General features: G+C 40.3%; 1 protein-coding gene across 1 annotated transcript in view; it reads right to left on the bottom strand.

The window, feature by feature from the left end:
* The window catches only part of ofcc1 (orofacial cleft 1 candidate 1), a 131,156-nt gene that overhangs the window by 23,052 nt on the left and 92,577 nt on the right, over positions 1–15,527 (bottom strand). Inside the window, exon 20 of the mRNA XM_028435121.1 lies at positions 11,932–12,091. Coding sequence (XP_028290922.1) covers positions 11,932–12,091 — 160 coding nt within the window. The remainder of the gene's footprint in view (positions 1–11,931; positions 12,092–15,527) is intronic.

Here is a 15,527-nt window from a genome sequence, read left to right as displayed (position 1 = left end):
AATGGCATGGCTGCACACGGTCTGTGCGGGGCTTGATTTGGCTGCAGCAAAGGTCTGTGTCTGCCTAAATGCACCAATGGACAAGACAGGCCACCCATTCGTGTTTGCATGGGAGGGCGCACAGATGCATGCACACAGGCACGCACAGTGACAAAATGGCTTGTGTGCAGCAGTGTCTTTTCCACACGTTCCTTGCGTTACTGCAATCACTTTAATATTTACCGCTAACAAACTCCGTCTGAAAGTAGCAAAAAAACAACTCAATTGGACTTCGAGAAATGATAAACAAGCAACAATGGTTGTGTTTACAGTGGGTATATTCTGAAGGACTTTGAACAAAGATTATCTCGTGAGATAGTTTATCTCTGGGTGCCTGAGATAATCCAGAAAATAAGCTCTGCATAATTCACTGTTACTAATCTTCCTTGCAGAAAGCCTTTCTCCTAAACTACAGTAAACAACTTAGATAGCGGTCCATCTTTTTTTTTTTCTTTCACATCTTTTCTTAGTCACTTCAGGCCCCGAGGCAGATCCCGTTTCCAGGTAAGCTTGAAGGAACATTAAAGTCTACATGAACTTTTACAAACAAATCAACCTAGGTCTATTGGACAAAGATAAACTTCTAATATTCTGTGCTCGTGAGTTACTAAACATTATCATTTGAGCCTAGAGATGCAAAAGAAAAAGACATAAACTTAGATCTGTCATATAGCAAAGTAATCCTTGGGCTCTGAGTAATATTTATCGAGAAAGACCTCTTCTGTGCTTGCACGTGCGATAGTCTGTTATATAGGAGGAACCTAGACACAGCCATGGCAAAAGTAAAAATTAATGTAGATGATTGTAGATGCAAAGAAAAACCATTCTTGCTTTAGTATTGAAACATTTCAATATGTTTTTGTTCGCAGTTACGGATCCAGAAATCAAGAAGAAATGGTTGTTTTCAGTACTCCCTTTCTCTCATTTCTTAATCTAAGTACCCCCTTATGTCCGACTACCACATTATAGATCATGGAATGATGGAATGAATGAGTGATAACACACATTTTAAAGAATCTCATTTTGTAAACAAGTGGATAGAAACAGTATTTAGTGCCGCATGAATAGATTTATTTCTATAGTTTTATCATTTATGGTCATCTCCCTATTGATGCGAGACCAGGAGAATGATCCTTGTTTTTTGGTTCATGCTCTAATCAAGATCATTTCTATCATCATTTTGCATAATTGGGGTAATGTGGTTTACGTCATCGACTGCGTCATATCTGCAACATCTAAAATGGCAGGACCGATAGCTATTTTCGCAATATTGCTGCTGAAAATGCTACTAACCCTAACCTTGATTGAATTTACACATATACAGCATAAGGAAAGTTAAAAAAGTTCAATACTACACTTTTCGTTTGTTTCGGCAAAGGATCTGCAGACGCCGCCATTTTTCCACCTTTGCAAAGAATTATGGGTAATATGCTTCACCAAAGTCCACTTGGATCCAGGCTTCGGTGAAGTGTTGATCAGGGACATAAAGGGGGAGGGGCAAAAGACCACTCTGGAAAATTGAGACACCCTACGCACTCGCACCCATCATCGGGAATGGGCAACTGAAGGCCGCGAGGGTGGAAGTGCGAGTATTAAGACAAAACAACTTTACACATAATCATTATCTATGTAATATTTATTCTGATTATCTAAATACAGATATGCATTTGTTTCGTAGTACTATTACTTTTTTATTATTTTTTTCATGTCTCACTCGCACTTGGCCACAACCAACACGAGTGAAACAATCTGGTGCAGCGTTCGTCACGGCAACGCCCCTACGACCCCGGCGGGTTATGGGATCAGTGACCAGTGAGTGACTCAAACAAAAATGGTGAGTGGTGGGGTGGCACCCAAGCGCCCTCTATTGGCCAGCCGCCACTGGCGATAAGGCCGCCACTGGTGATAAGGCCATTTTACTCACTAAACCTCGCAGATGTTTCTGAAGAGCTTGATGGGAAAATGTCTGACAAGCTGCACACATTTGACCTTCAACCAAATTAGTTAAAAGTGTCCTTAGCTGTAAGATTGTAGAAGAATCCTGAATTGTGCTTTAGCCAGTTTTATCAAGACGGTGTAATTCCCCATTATTGAAGCCTCAGTGGGAGATATGCCAGTTGCGGTCTTCCAGTTCTTGCTCTGTGTTTGTAGAGATCTGGCTCAAATCTTGTCCAGCCCACTAAAAGGCCAACTGAATGCCCTCTGTATCATATTGCTGGATGGCAAAGAGAAAGCAAAACCTCATGTGGATTATGCACAAAGGCGGCAAGTGCACCTAAAAGTGGTGAAAAGCCAATGTCAATAGAAGGTCTTTCAGTTGCGTGTGTTTTTACAGCTGATGGGCGAAGCTTCATATCATGAAGAAAGTCAAACTAAAAGCTTCTCTTCACTTAGAGCAGGGATGTCAAAGTCAAATACATCAGAGGGCCAAAAAAACTAATTTGCTACAAGCCGAGGGCCGGACTGGTTCAATGTTTATTAAAACATATTAAAATGATTGCACATAACATATTGAACCAAGACCGAACACAGTGTACTGTATTTTATTTAACTATGTAGTCTTTTTTCATACTGACACAGTATGTTAGATTTCCTTTAGGCCGTAGGGCCATTCTTGAGTTTTTACTGGTGTTTTTTAGGACAAAACCTTTTATTTTATCCCCCAATAATCAAAGCACGCAAATGTAAGATGAGTCTGAAGACCGGGTTTGTTCATATAGGTTTTGGTGGTTTTAGAGCGCTGAGCTTTCCACCCAAGATTTTTTACTACTATAAATAAATAACTTTTTTTTTTTTTTTTATGTCACTAATTTCGAGTGAAAACATTTTTCAACAGGCTCATAGACAAAAACGAACTTCCTTCAAAGAAAAATCAAATGTCCTGTACATTAAATGAATAAAGCAATATTTTCTTATGGCTCTGTCAGTTATTTCAAGGGAAACATTTTCAACAGGCAAACAGCAAACAAGTAAATGTCCTTGAAAAATAAAATATGTTCCTTAATATCAAGATAAATGCATAAATGAAAATTCATGCATTATAAGCTGAAAATGCAATATTGTGCTGCTCTATGATCCTACCAATAAGGCTACTGCTTTCAAATAGTAAAATGAGAAAATAAAAAATAAATAAATAAAATTAGTTGTATTCTTTCTCATGGCTCTTATCTGCAATTCCATTAACTGAAAAATAAATATAAATAAATAAAATACAAAAATCTATGGCACAGTGACAAAACAATACTTTCTTCAAAGAAAAATCACGTCTTGTAGAAACAACTGTAAAAATTTAACTGAATTAAAAACTAAAAATATGTTAATGCTCGGTGATGCTCACTTGTCTGAGACAGAGCCTGATACTTGGTGGTGTCTCATCTTTTGTACAAGTTCATCAATGTTCGGGGTCAGGCTCTGAGCTGAGCAAATCCTCAGGATTGAGCCAAGGTGCTTATCAGTAAGACGGCTCCTGTGTGATGTTTTGTTTAGCTTCATCAAAGAGAAAATTTGTTCACACAGGTATGTACTGCCAAACATAGAGAGCGTCTGAGCAGCTTGGATGCGCAGCTGAAGAAATGTGTCGGGGATGAAACGTGCAAACTCAGCAGTACCCACTCTCATATTTTTCCCTCAGTGTGTCATTGCACTGGAGCTCAATCAACTCCATTTGGAGGTTTGGTGGTGCGCTTTCCGTGTCAACTCCAAAAGGATTGGCGAGCAGTTCAAACCTACTTTTTTGAGCTTCAAAGTCAGTAAATCGGCGTCGGAAGTCGGCGGCAAGTATGTTGAGTTTATCAGCGAACCGTGCACTCGGGAACACAGCGGTAGAGAGCTTCTCTTTCATGGTCTGGCAGCTGGGAAAGTGGCTCAAGTTTTCTTTCCGCATCTGCGTCTCCCAAAGACTCAGCTTGGTTTTAAACGCCTTCACTGTACTGTACATATCAGAGATGACACGCCCCCGTCCCTGCAGCTGCAGGTTCAACACATTCAGATGGCTTGTGATGTCGCACAGAAACGCCATTTCACACAGAAATGTCTCATCTCGGAGCTCTGTTGTGTCTTTCCCTTTGCTTTCCATGAACAGACAGATCTCCTCATGCAGCTCGAAACATCTTTGCAACACCTTTCCCTGGCTTAGCCATCGCACAGATGTGTGATAGGGCAAGTCACCATACTCTGTATCTAACTCGTCCAGAAATGCCTTGAACTGCCGGTGATTTAAACCTTTGGCTCTAATGAAGTTAACTGCACGTGTTATGATGCTCATTACATGTTCCATTTTCAAGGCTTTGCCACATAACGACTCCTGGTGTATTACGCAGTGATAAGCTGTCAGCTCATCTGTGACGTTTTCGTCCCGCATCCTCTCACGTATTCTTGCCACCAATCCACTCCTGTGTCCACACATTCTTCACAGAGAAGAGACACAGGTTTGCCTTTTACCTCCGTGAACATGTAATCTGCCTCCCACCTGGCTTTAAACCCCCTGTTCTCACCGTCCACCTTACCTTTAGCCATTATTGGGGAGGGGGGTTGCTGAAAGTTTACATCTGCCCTGAATGCTGACGAATGAATGAATGAAGCCGAGGCCCACTTGCGGCGCTGTGGTGAGTTCGCAGGCTACCGTTGCATTGTGGGGAATGGAGTTTTGGTGCGTGCAAAACAGTAGCAGGCGGCTGTGGCCTGCTACTGTTTTGCACGCACCAATACTACTCTAATACTAATCAAATATCATCCCGGGGGCCATTGATAATTAATTCGCGGGCCGGATCTGGCCCGCGGGCCTTGACTTTGACACCTGTGACTTAGAGCTTCATGAGAGCCAATATAGTAAAACAAGACACACGTTTAAAATAATCCCAAATGCAAATAAAAACTGCTTCCTTGTTTGAACTCATCTTCTTTTCCTTGATCTTCTGGATAGAAGTGAAGCCTGCCCAGCCCCGCCATTGGTAGATAATGATATCCTCCCCCTGGATTAATTGTAAGGGACACATTAAGCAATGGGGCTGACACTCCCTGTAATTAAACTATTCACACCGACAAGTTGATACTGGAACACGTTTTTCTCTCTCGCTGAGGCTGGATTCGTTAGAAATATGGATGTCGGTGTTAAATCATGCTGAAACTAAAGAGTTTGATGTTTTTTTGCTTTTTTTCCTGTTTCAGAAAGCAAAGAGTTGGCACCTAAAGCTGCAATTCATATCAGAATCACTTATCTGGCATCCCTGCAGAGATCATTTCTATTCAACTTTAATTGGACTGGAGGCTTTTTCTTTTTTTAATCTGTCAAAGAAGAAGCTAAAAGTGTTTAAATGTTATCAGTACTTTTCCACATTTTTTATTTTTTCTTTACCACTGTGCACGAGTTTCACACATTACAGCCCAGAAAAGTCCATGACCTTTTCAGGAACACAGGCATGTAGCCTTTGCAGTCATATCTCATATTGAGCTCTGGCTCGCTCTGACTGTGGCTGCTGTGCTGGCTGCCCTGTTGCTCCGGTCTTTCCCTACACGCCTGCGTGCTAAATTGCCCCCAAGCCACCAAAGCCTGCAGCGCTGTCCACCGGAAAAAATGGAAAGGAAGGGATGGTAAACATTCACTGTACTCTAATGTGAAATACACACGCAGGCAAGCAGAAAGGGGTTGCTAGCACACGCTCACGATTACAGAAGTGCATGTACGTGGAATGTACGTGAACAGGTTGGCATTAATCCACATGTAGCCAAGCATAAAAATGACCACAGGAGCGCACACACATACACGCACACACGTACACACCTTAGCTGCCCTCTGACTCTGTGCAATCTCTCCTGTGCCACTTAAGCACTCAGGCCTTCCTCTGCGCTCCTGCTGTTCCTGTGTTGCTGTTATGGGTTCCTATTCATGAGCTGAGGGTTGTATTGTCATGTGACAGCGGTTCCTGTGTGTCCTGTCACGGCCTGATGCTCCTTCTGTTCGCCTTCCTTTTCAGAAGCTTCTCCTTTTCCTTTGCTTGAGTCCAGATTAGACTTTCAGGAGACTCATACTTACTTATAAATGACATCATTTTTCATCTTCTCAGTGGTTCTCAAACATTTTGGGCTCAAGTACCCATTTTGTCTTTTTTCTCATGTTATTATTATTTCTGAATCCCAGTACCGTATTTTCGGGACTGATGAATGAACCGCTGTAATTGGCCAATAATTTAGCAATTATCCATGAAACATTACCGTAAAGGCCGCACCCTATTGGCTGATGAGGGTGCCTTCAAAAGACTCGGTCAATCAGAGCTGGCCGGTAGGCGGGCTGCTATACTCCTGTTAACGAAGGTTTTTGTGTACTTCTGCATATTCTGATCAGTTTCAACTGATTCATTTTCATATCCACATTAAGTCTCCTCCTCACTGCCCCGCATCTCCACATCAGTCCATTTACAGCTTTTTATGGTCAATTTTTACTGGCTCCGGACTGATATACCCCTCCCTCTGTCCGCTCCCGTGCCCTATCACCTCAGGAGCCATCATGTCGGACTCTGAGTCAGAATACGAACACAATCGCTTCTGTCTCCGGTGAGCCTTTGTGTAGTGCTGGTACATCTTTTTTTACACATTAAATTATCATGATCCTTATGCTCTAGAACAAGAGTTTTGAAAGTGGGGGGCGAGCCTCTGCTGGGGGGTGCCAGAGTTATTTAGGGGAAAGAAAAGAAACCAGAAGAAATTGCAGTAAACATTATCGCACAACGGAGATGAAGAAAGTGTCTGTGACAGCCTGTATCCAGGTTTTTCTGAGGCCTTCTGTCTTTTTCTCCTCAGCCCAGTTGGTGACACTTATATTAACAGATATCAGCATAAGATAAAACAAAATGGTGTCATACACACATTATTTTACTCTTGGAAAAACTCAGTACCAAACGGATTTTGTACAGAGCCAATATCATAAAACTTGTATAATAATAATAATAATAATAATAATAATAATAATAATAATAATAATAATAATAATAAAAGACGACCTTGTTTATCTCTCTCTGTTTGGAAGGTAAAAGTGCATACATGATGAAAGATGACGACACATTTGACAAGATTAACAACCAGCCTCCCAGCCTCACATTATCATTACCACTCTAATCTGTGCTGCTTGACTCTCAATAGGTTTACTCTCCACCAGACAAGCTGCTGCTGCAAAGCACCTTGGGTGTTCTCCAACTCGCCCGCTGGTAACCCATTACCTAGACATACAGAGACAAACGGCGCGAAAGGTAGGCAAATGTTGATGGCATCAGGTTGTGAAAACATCTCCGGGGCCGCGGTATGACGACGCCTCGCTCTCCCCACTCAATTATCCCAGTGTCACCATCACCACTGGGAAACTTGGCTTTTTGGTGAAGAGACGTCAGAAGGAGGGCTCTGCAGCAGGAGAGGTGGCGTGATCATCTGTCACTGTCAGCGTGCTATTGCACCAACAAAACAGTTTGCATACTTGCTTAAGTAATACAGAAATTAACACCTCCCTTCCAGGTACAGTAATCAAGAGGGTGACGGGAGACAATTAATTAGGTCCATCTGCATCACTGCCTTTACATAATTAATAGAGCTCATTACTGAGCCGCTACTATGATGTGGAGCATGCTAGCTCAATCACTACAGCTCAAAGCACTCTCGTCCTACAAGCTTGAGGAAAGAAGAGGTTGTTTATTCATTTCAATTCATACTAATTTGTCTGCCACGACAATAAAATGCTCTTTTGTATTATTTATACATAGGAGCTAAAGTTGTGGTAACACTTTAGTTGAAGTTTTATACATAAAGCTGACATTAGGATGTCATTATTATGATATGAAACCTGTCATTAGCATGAATAAGGTGTCACGAAGGCTGTCATTAAGTGTTGTCCGTTACCCTAACCCCTAACCCCTAACCCCTAACCTTAACCTTAACCTTAACCTTAACCTTAACCTTAACCTTAACCTGAACCTTAACCCTAACCTTAACCCAAACCCTACCTAACCCCTAACCTTAACCTCAACCTTAACCTTAACCCTACCTAACCCTAACCCCTAACCTTAACCCTAAGACTTACCCCCACTAGATCCCCCCACCTAACCCACAGCATAGCTCCAAAGGTGTCATAATTCAGCGAAAAGTGTCATAATTTAGCAAATAACACTTAATGACAGCCTTCATAAGGCATATTCATGCTAATGACAGATGACTGCATAATATTAGCCTTATGTATAAAACTTCAAGTAAAATGTTACCAAAGTTATTTCTTGTTTACGAGTGCACAGCTTGAATCCATACTTTCTTCTTTTCTTCTCTAAATATCACACAGGAAGTTGCACCCATAATAAGGAAGTAGAGGAAGGTGTAATATTCTAATAAACTTTACTTGAGTGGGCAGAGAGAAGCTCTAATATCAAAACCTTTTATACAGAAATAGTAAGACGATATGAGGGTTCATTGTTGAGGAATTACAATTATTAAGAAATGCTATGATTAGTGGTTGACTGATTGCTCCCACTTTTAGCTGTTCTCCCTCCAGGCTAACAATCTTTGATGGATAGTTTGTCTTTTTTCTCCCCACATGAGGTCAAAGTAAAGCACATATATGAAGTAAGGCACCGTTCAATGACAAAACTCCAAAATTAACTATAAAAATGGTGGTATAGATGTTTTCAACAAACCCATCAGGGGAAAGAAACAGCATAAAGCACAAAAATGTTTTTTCTTCTTTATTTAAATCAATTTGAAGAAATAAGGAATATAAATAGTGCATGTGTAAAGGTTTAAAGCTTGTATTAAACACAGGTAAAACTGTTTAGTGGTCTGAAGTGCTTCATGTACTTAAAGAAGCGGCAGTTACTTTACATAAATATAGTTTTTCTCCATATGGATAATTTCATTTAGTGGGTTTTGTGTTTGCCCTATACTTCCTGCTGGTGATTCTTCTCCTAATGTGTTTATCTAAAGAAAATGACTTTTTTGTAAATAGTTGGTTAAATCACTGCCAATGATGATGATTTCAGTGTTAAAGCAACTCGACTGATGTAGCACGGCTGCAACACCTCCGCCCCTGATTCGATTTGTTGGAAATGTCGCACTTTATCGTCTTAAGTGTGATGTTCAACAACTTTTTTAAAAAATTGCTTCCTGATTGCTGCCGTTGCTGCTGCACGCACCTTGTTTTCCCTTCCTCCTCATCCCTCCTTTCTCTCCCTCGGCTAATGAAGGCCTTGCAGCTCACTGTTATTAAAATTGCGCCCTTGCCTGTGATATTAATTGGGTCCATAATAAGGAATGCGTCGGATTCATTATTTAATTGCAAGGGCACGTTTGGAATACAGTTTCTGAAATGTGTTTTTAATGAAAAACACTACATCCTGACCTAATCATATCAACCTTATTCTATCTAATTAAGGATGCAAAAATCATTAAATTTGCAAAATATTAGTTTCAGCTGCTGCTTTGCTCGCCTTCGTGAATACATTTTTTTTAACCAGTCTGTGATAAATAGTTAATGAGGGAAAAATGACAAGAAAAAAAATTGCACGTCGGCAAATTATTTTAATCAAGACGTGTCTTTGCTAAGTTAGGAAAGTTACCCTTTTAGAGCAGAAATTGTGACAATAATTCTAAACAAAGCCTGTCTTTTTGAAATTGTGTAAAAATGTTAAAAGGCAGGACTAATGTGCATCAATGTAAGCAATTCCTCAGGTGATGAATAAAGAAGTTCAACCGTAAAATGATCCATTTGGCTTGGTCGAGCCACTTTGAAGCACTTCTGCCCAACAAAATAAAAGCTCATTTCATTCCAGTTGCTCTATTTTCCTCACAAACCCAGACTCTCGCTGCAGTTTCTGATTGCACATGAAGTCGCATTAACTTTTGCGAGCCAAGAGCAGCAGAGTTAATGAACACGGAGAACACCGAGCGACGTGTGCCACTAACAAGTCCAGCAGAATAAATTAAAGGGGGTAGAGCAGTTTGATCGCTGCATTCCATTTCCCTTATCTCAACAAGTCACATTTTCAATCATTATGCAAAGATTTGACATCGGGTGTGGACTCGGCGCTAATACGCCGCCCTTCGCCGTGTCATCTTCATCGACCTACACTGGGCTGTCAGATATGCAACAGCTTCTCTCTGCAATAGTAATTTATAGCTGCCCAAACTGACACCTCGAAAATACACTGTCTGTGTGTGTTGACTGTGTGGAAGCATGTTGGGAAATTGGTTTTCACCATCTAATCAGCTCAGCCTGTGACCCCAGCTCCTGTTTTGGTAATTATCCTCTACTAATTAGAACAAAGCCAAAAACCTCTGAGATAATTTCTCACTTTTCTCAAATGTAACTAAAGTAATTGTAATGTTATAAACATGAGAATGGTCTGAGAATGCTTTGAAGCTTTCCTTATGAGAGAACTCGTAGGGATACATCAAAGCAATCAGTAGATGCCTCTGAGGAAGACTGAGAGTTGGCAGTCAAAAATTGTCAGGAGATCTAATTTCCTGGTTACATTATACTTTCATTTTTAGATATAAAGACTGATTTTACGCTGTCATTGTTATGACATGACACCTGTCATTAGCATGAATATGGTGTCATTGATGCTGTCATTAAGTGTTGTTTGTTACCCTAACCCCAGCCCTTCATTACCCTAACCCAGAACCCTAACTTTAACACGAACCCTACCTAACCCCAGTAGATCCCTCCACCTAGCCCGAAAAATGCCAACATAGCTTCATAAGTGTCATAATTCAGCGAAAGGTGTCATAATTTAGGGAATGACACTTTAGGGCGACCGTGGCTCAGGTGGTAGTGGGTCGTCTTCTGATCGAGAGGTTGGGGGTTCGATCCCAGTACCTGACTATGCGTCGAAGTGTCCTTGGGCAAGACACTGAACCCTAAGTTGCTCCCAGTGGTCAACTAGCGCCTTGCATGGCAGTCCTGTCCCACTGGTGTGTGAATGTGAGAGTGATTGGGTGAATGAGCTGATATGTAAAGCGCTTTGAGACTGCTTCAATGTGGTGATAAAGTGCTATATAAAATCAAGTCCATTTACTTGACAGCATAATGTCAGCCTTGTGTATAAAACTTCAAGTAAAGTGTTAACGAATGTTCTGCATTTCTTTTGTAAATATCATCTTTCAAGTCACCATTGACCATTGAGAGGGGTAATACAGAGATAATCAAGGTTCCCAACAAAGAATAGTAAATGCCAGATTATTTTATGTTTTATAAGATTATCCTGTGGTCTGAGGTGTGTTAAGAGTGAATTTGTCCCGATAATCAGCTCTGAAACGGCTCGGGGCCAACAATAGTAACAATACCAAACTTGTTAAATATTTACGACCAAAACTCCTTGTGCGTGCTGTAAAAGCAGACGACTCCCGACTTATGACCCCGTGATTTGTGACCTGAAAGCCAATCAAGAAGTGAGCTGACTGAGCACTTTTTTTCTGATCCCACCAAGTAGGAGCTCCGGTGGCATTCTAAGGGACTTTTTTAGGTTGGAGATCGAAAAATTGGAGTTGCTTGGAAAGCAGCATGAGATCACGTTGTAAAATGTCACTTGATCTTGTTTGAATTCTGTGGTAGGACAGATTCGTTCTGTGTGTTGAGATTATCAGTGTTCACACACAGTATGATCAAAGCTGTTCTATGCTTGATTCTTATCTTCATGTGTTGGTCTTTAACAGATAAAACATATTAACAAAAGTTATAAAATCCTTATGTGTATACCTTGCTTTAGCTGCCATTTATTGATGGATAAAAGCTCCACGATACAAGCTTTGCCAATGTGAACTCTCACGGAGATACTGAATACTATTTTAGTTGAATCTGCCTTAAACAGAACTAAAGTTATCGACGTTAATCAATTGGAAACAGCAGTTGGATGGTGTGTTTACCTTGCGCCTCTCTCTGTTGAAACCCCTCCACTGCTCAGACTTCTTCACTATGTAGCTCAGCTCCTGATTGGACAACTCCAGATCCAGAGGGAGGAAGTATGCCCCCTCTTGAGCCGTGAGTCTTTGGAAGACGTCCAGCATTCGGCCATCATTGTGAAATCTGGAAGGAAGTTAGACTTGGTAAACAAAAAGGTGCTACCATCTTGACCGTTGAGCTTGAATGGAAGAGTTTGAATATCTTCCATATCTATCAAGTCCCCCATTTTGGCTGGGAAACTAGCGTATTTTACCCCTCTTTCCCGCTATTCTTCCATATTAGAATTCTCCTGTAAATTTGAAACTGCAACTTTAGAGTCTCGCACGGGGGAAGCAACGACTTAAGTCAGCATGAAAAATTCACCAAGCACAAGCGCCACAAATATACACTCCTTTCAAAAAACTGTTAAAGGATGTAAAGTCTTCAACAAATCTGTATAATAAGTCATGATGGAATACCAGAGAACCACATGAATGAGCATGAGAAATTAAAAGAAGCTATGTAATTAAAATAAAATGTAAATGTCTAACTTAAAGACAAGCAACGTGAAATTAACAGTAAATATACAATGTGTTGACTTGTACTGTATATGAACTGTATGATACATGGTGTAAAGTATACGTATTCAGTGAAATGGTCCCAAACTTTTGAGACTTTAGGTTGGTTCTTCTTCTGTTGTGCAATTCTCCAACAATTCACGTGATGGTTCTGCAGCAAAAATGAAGCAGAAAGCGACCGCCGACCTGATTTTATCATGAATTTACAACATTAAACGACGCTTCGATGCAAACTGTTGTAGTCAACATATATAAAATTAAAAAATGTGCTTCATATACACCTTTATGTTTTCATTTAGGCTGTATTATAATGCAGGAATATTCACAGCATTTCACTGTCAACAAAGGTAGGCTTTACACATTCTAATCACCTAATTGTATTTAGTAAGTGGTTGACAAGCAGCTATTTTAGATTTCTTGTACACTTAAAATATAAGGGATACTGGAGCTTGGTTGGGGTGTTGGGACGGCTAGTAACGGGTGCCAGAAAAAGTTCTATATTTTCAAATCTAAAACTTGACAGGTATGAACTCCTCCAAACTTTGGAAAAACTAGATGCAAAACTTTGATTCCCTTTGCTGTAACCATTGATGGATTAGGCTTTGATGGAGCATTTCAACACTAACAAAAAGGCCTGTGAGGAGGAAGCTCTTTGTTAACACACGCTAGCTGTAGCCATGTCTGCGCTGAGCCGGGCGTCTGCGCGCTAGCACATCAGTCAGTGTGTGGGAGGCAGTGCAACTGGGATGTTCTCGAGCTTCAAACATGGCCGGAGCGTTGGACGCGCCAGTTCTAGAAGCGTCTGGAGAGTCCAGATTGAGTCACCGGGAGACGTTGAAGCTCAGCACAAGGCGTATATTGATTACTACCTCACATCACCATGGTGTTTCCTGTTTTCCTGTTTGCCACATACATCGGTGCTCACACACAAAAAAAAGTCCATGTCTGTAAACAAATTCCTTGGCTGACCATCAAAGCCAGCAGACCTTGTGCCCTACCACAGAGATTGTAGCCTGTCAGAGGGTAATCAACTCTCAAATAAACCCAACATCAAGAAGACAATGATTTATCCAAGACACTGGTGTGAGGCTTTGAACTCAGCATCATTCCCTATGGCTCCTGGGAGAAGAGTGTTTGTAGATGTTTGACCTCAGACACCAGGAATAGCATGCATTCATTTCATCCTACACTTGAATTGCGCTTCTCATTCATTTATGCAGTCCCTCTCCCTCGTGGAGGAATCCACCGGCTTTGCATCTTCGTGCTTCACAACCGGATAATTTTTTTTGATGAAAGGAGAGCCTTGAATAAAAGCATGCATGTCTTATTTGTAGGATTGTGCATGAAAGATTCACAATAAAGACATGCATGTACGTAAAAGCATTTCTGATGAGTCGGTGATGATAGATTACAAAGGGCACTAGTGCACAAGCATTAGTTTACTACAGTTAAAGCTCCATGCAAAGAAATGCGTGATAACCAAATGATTGAAATTGTTATCAACAAATTGAAAAGATGCTTTGAAAGACTAGATTCTGGAATGGCATGATGAAGAGATTTGGGATTATTTTTTTCATGCATTTGTTGGTTGATTTCGGCTATTTGCACTTTTACAGAAGTGATTTCCCTCTCTTTCCTCTTTCAATCAATCATGAGCAGGTGAGGCTGAGTGTCTGCTGTCCTTGTTTTGTCTCGACACAGTTAATATTCATTGTTACCTCATGTTTTTTGTACTTTTTGCTGTTTTCTGGTTTGCACTTTTTGGATATGTTTATAATTGCTTTGAATTTTTCCTGAATTAAACAATAAATATATATTAAATGGACCCTGTTTTGGAAATCCTGCAACCTCCACAACTCGATAAACTAATATAATAAAAAAAAGAAATACAAATGACTATGAATAACTTTACTAGACTTTACATTACTTGTGACATTACAAGAATAAAACAATTGTGTTTAATGATTAATCTAAAACATGTACAAATATTTGTTTAAAAAAAAACCTTGTTGTTACTGGATGCTTTTATAGAAGCTCTTTATATTGCATGTTATTATGGCATTTCAGTTAATTGGTGTATTGTGTTACTCCTGAAACTTTCAACCTAAATGATGGTGTAAAATGTTATTTTTTTTTTTTTTTTTTTTATTCTTGACTAAAGCCTGCCTAAAGTGTGATTAAAATCAGGATAACAGTCCGTTCTATCTATACATCCAGCCTGAGGCCTTTTTAAAGAAACAGGTCACGTTGTGTGTCAGAGCCCCTTCTCTGCAGCCAATAGAAGTGTGGAGGTTAACCCATAATATCATCTTGCTAGCTTTAGCTTTGAGGCCTATTCAAACAAACCTGTGTGGCAGGAGTCATTAATCATAGCTGCTGTTTTAATATTGTCCATTTTCATTGGATCTCGATAAGTGTTCTGCTTATTGAAAAAAAGATGGTTGCCAATCTCAAACTGATTAATTCTATAAGAATGTTTTAGAGCAGGGGTACCCAACCCTGATCCTCCAGAGCCCCCTATCCAGCATGTTCTAGATGTTTCCCTCTTCCAACACACCTGATTCAAAAGATTAACTCATTAAGCTCTGCAGAAGCCTGATAACGATCCTGGTCATTTCAATCAGGTGTGTTGGAGGAGGGAAACATCTAAAACATGCTGGATTTGAATCCTTGAGGATCAGGGTTGGGTACCCCTGTTTTAAAGTCAATAGAATGTTGGTCTCACATGAGGACATGAAACACACTGTACTATGTATATGTATATACTTCCTTAAACGTGCAGAAGTCAGGGTTGAAACTAATCAGTGGGAATAAGAAAGATATATAGAAAACAAGAAACACACCAAATGACTCTGAAGACAGAAAAATACACAAAACAACTTCAAAAAAAGCAAAAACTCACAAAATAACTCAAAAACACGCTAAATTACACAACAATCACAACAAAAGTTAACTAAATGACTCATAACACACACAAAAACGTACAGAATGACAGAGATATT

This window comes from Gouania willdenowi, chromosome 20 (genome assembly GCF_900634775.1).
Source record: "Gouania willdenowi chromosome 20, fGouWil2.1, whole genome shotgun sequence".
Classification (NCBI taxonomy): domain Eukaryota; kingdom Metazoa; phylum Chordata; class Actinopteri; order Blenniiformes; family Gobiesocidae; genus Gouania; species Gouania willdenowi.
The sequence above is the reverse complement of the archived record's forward strand: the minus strand, read 5'-3'. Positions and strand labels throughout refer to the sequence as shown.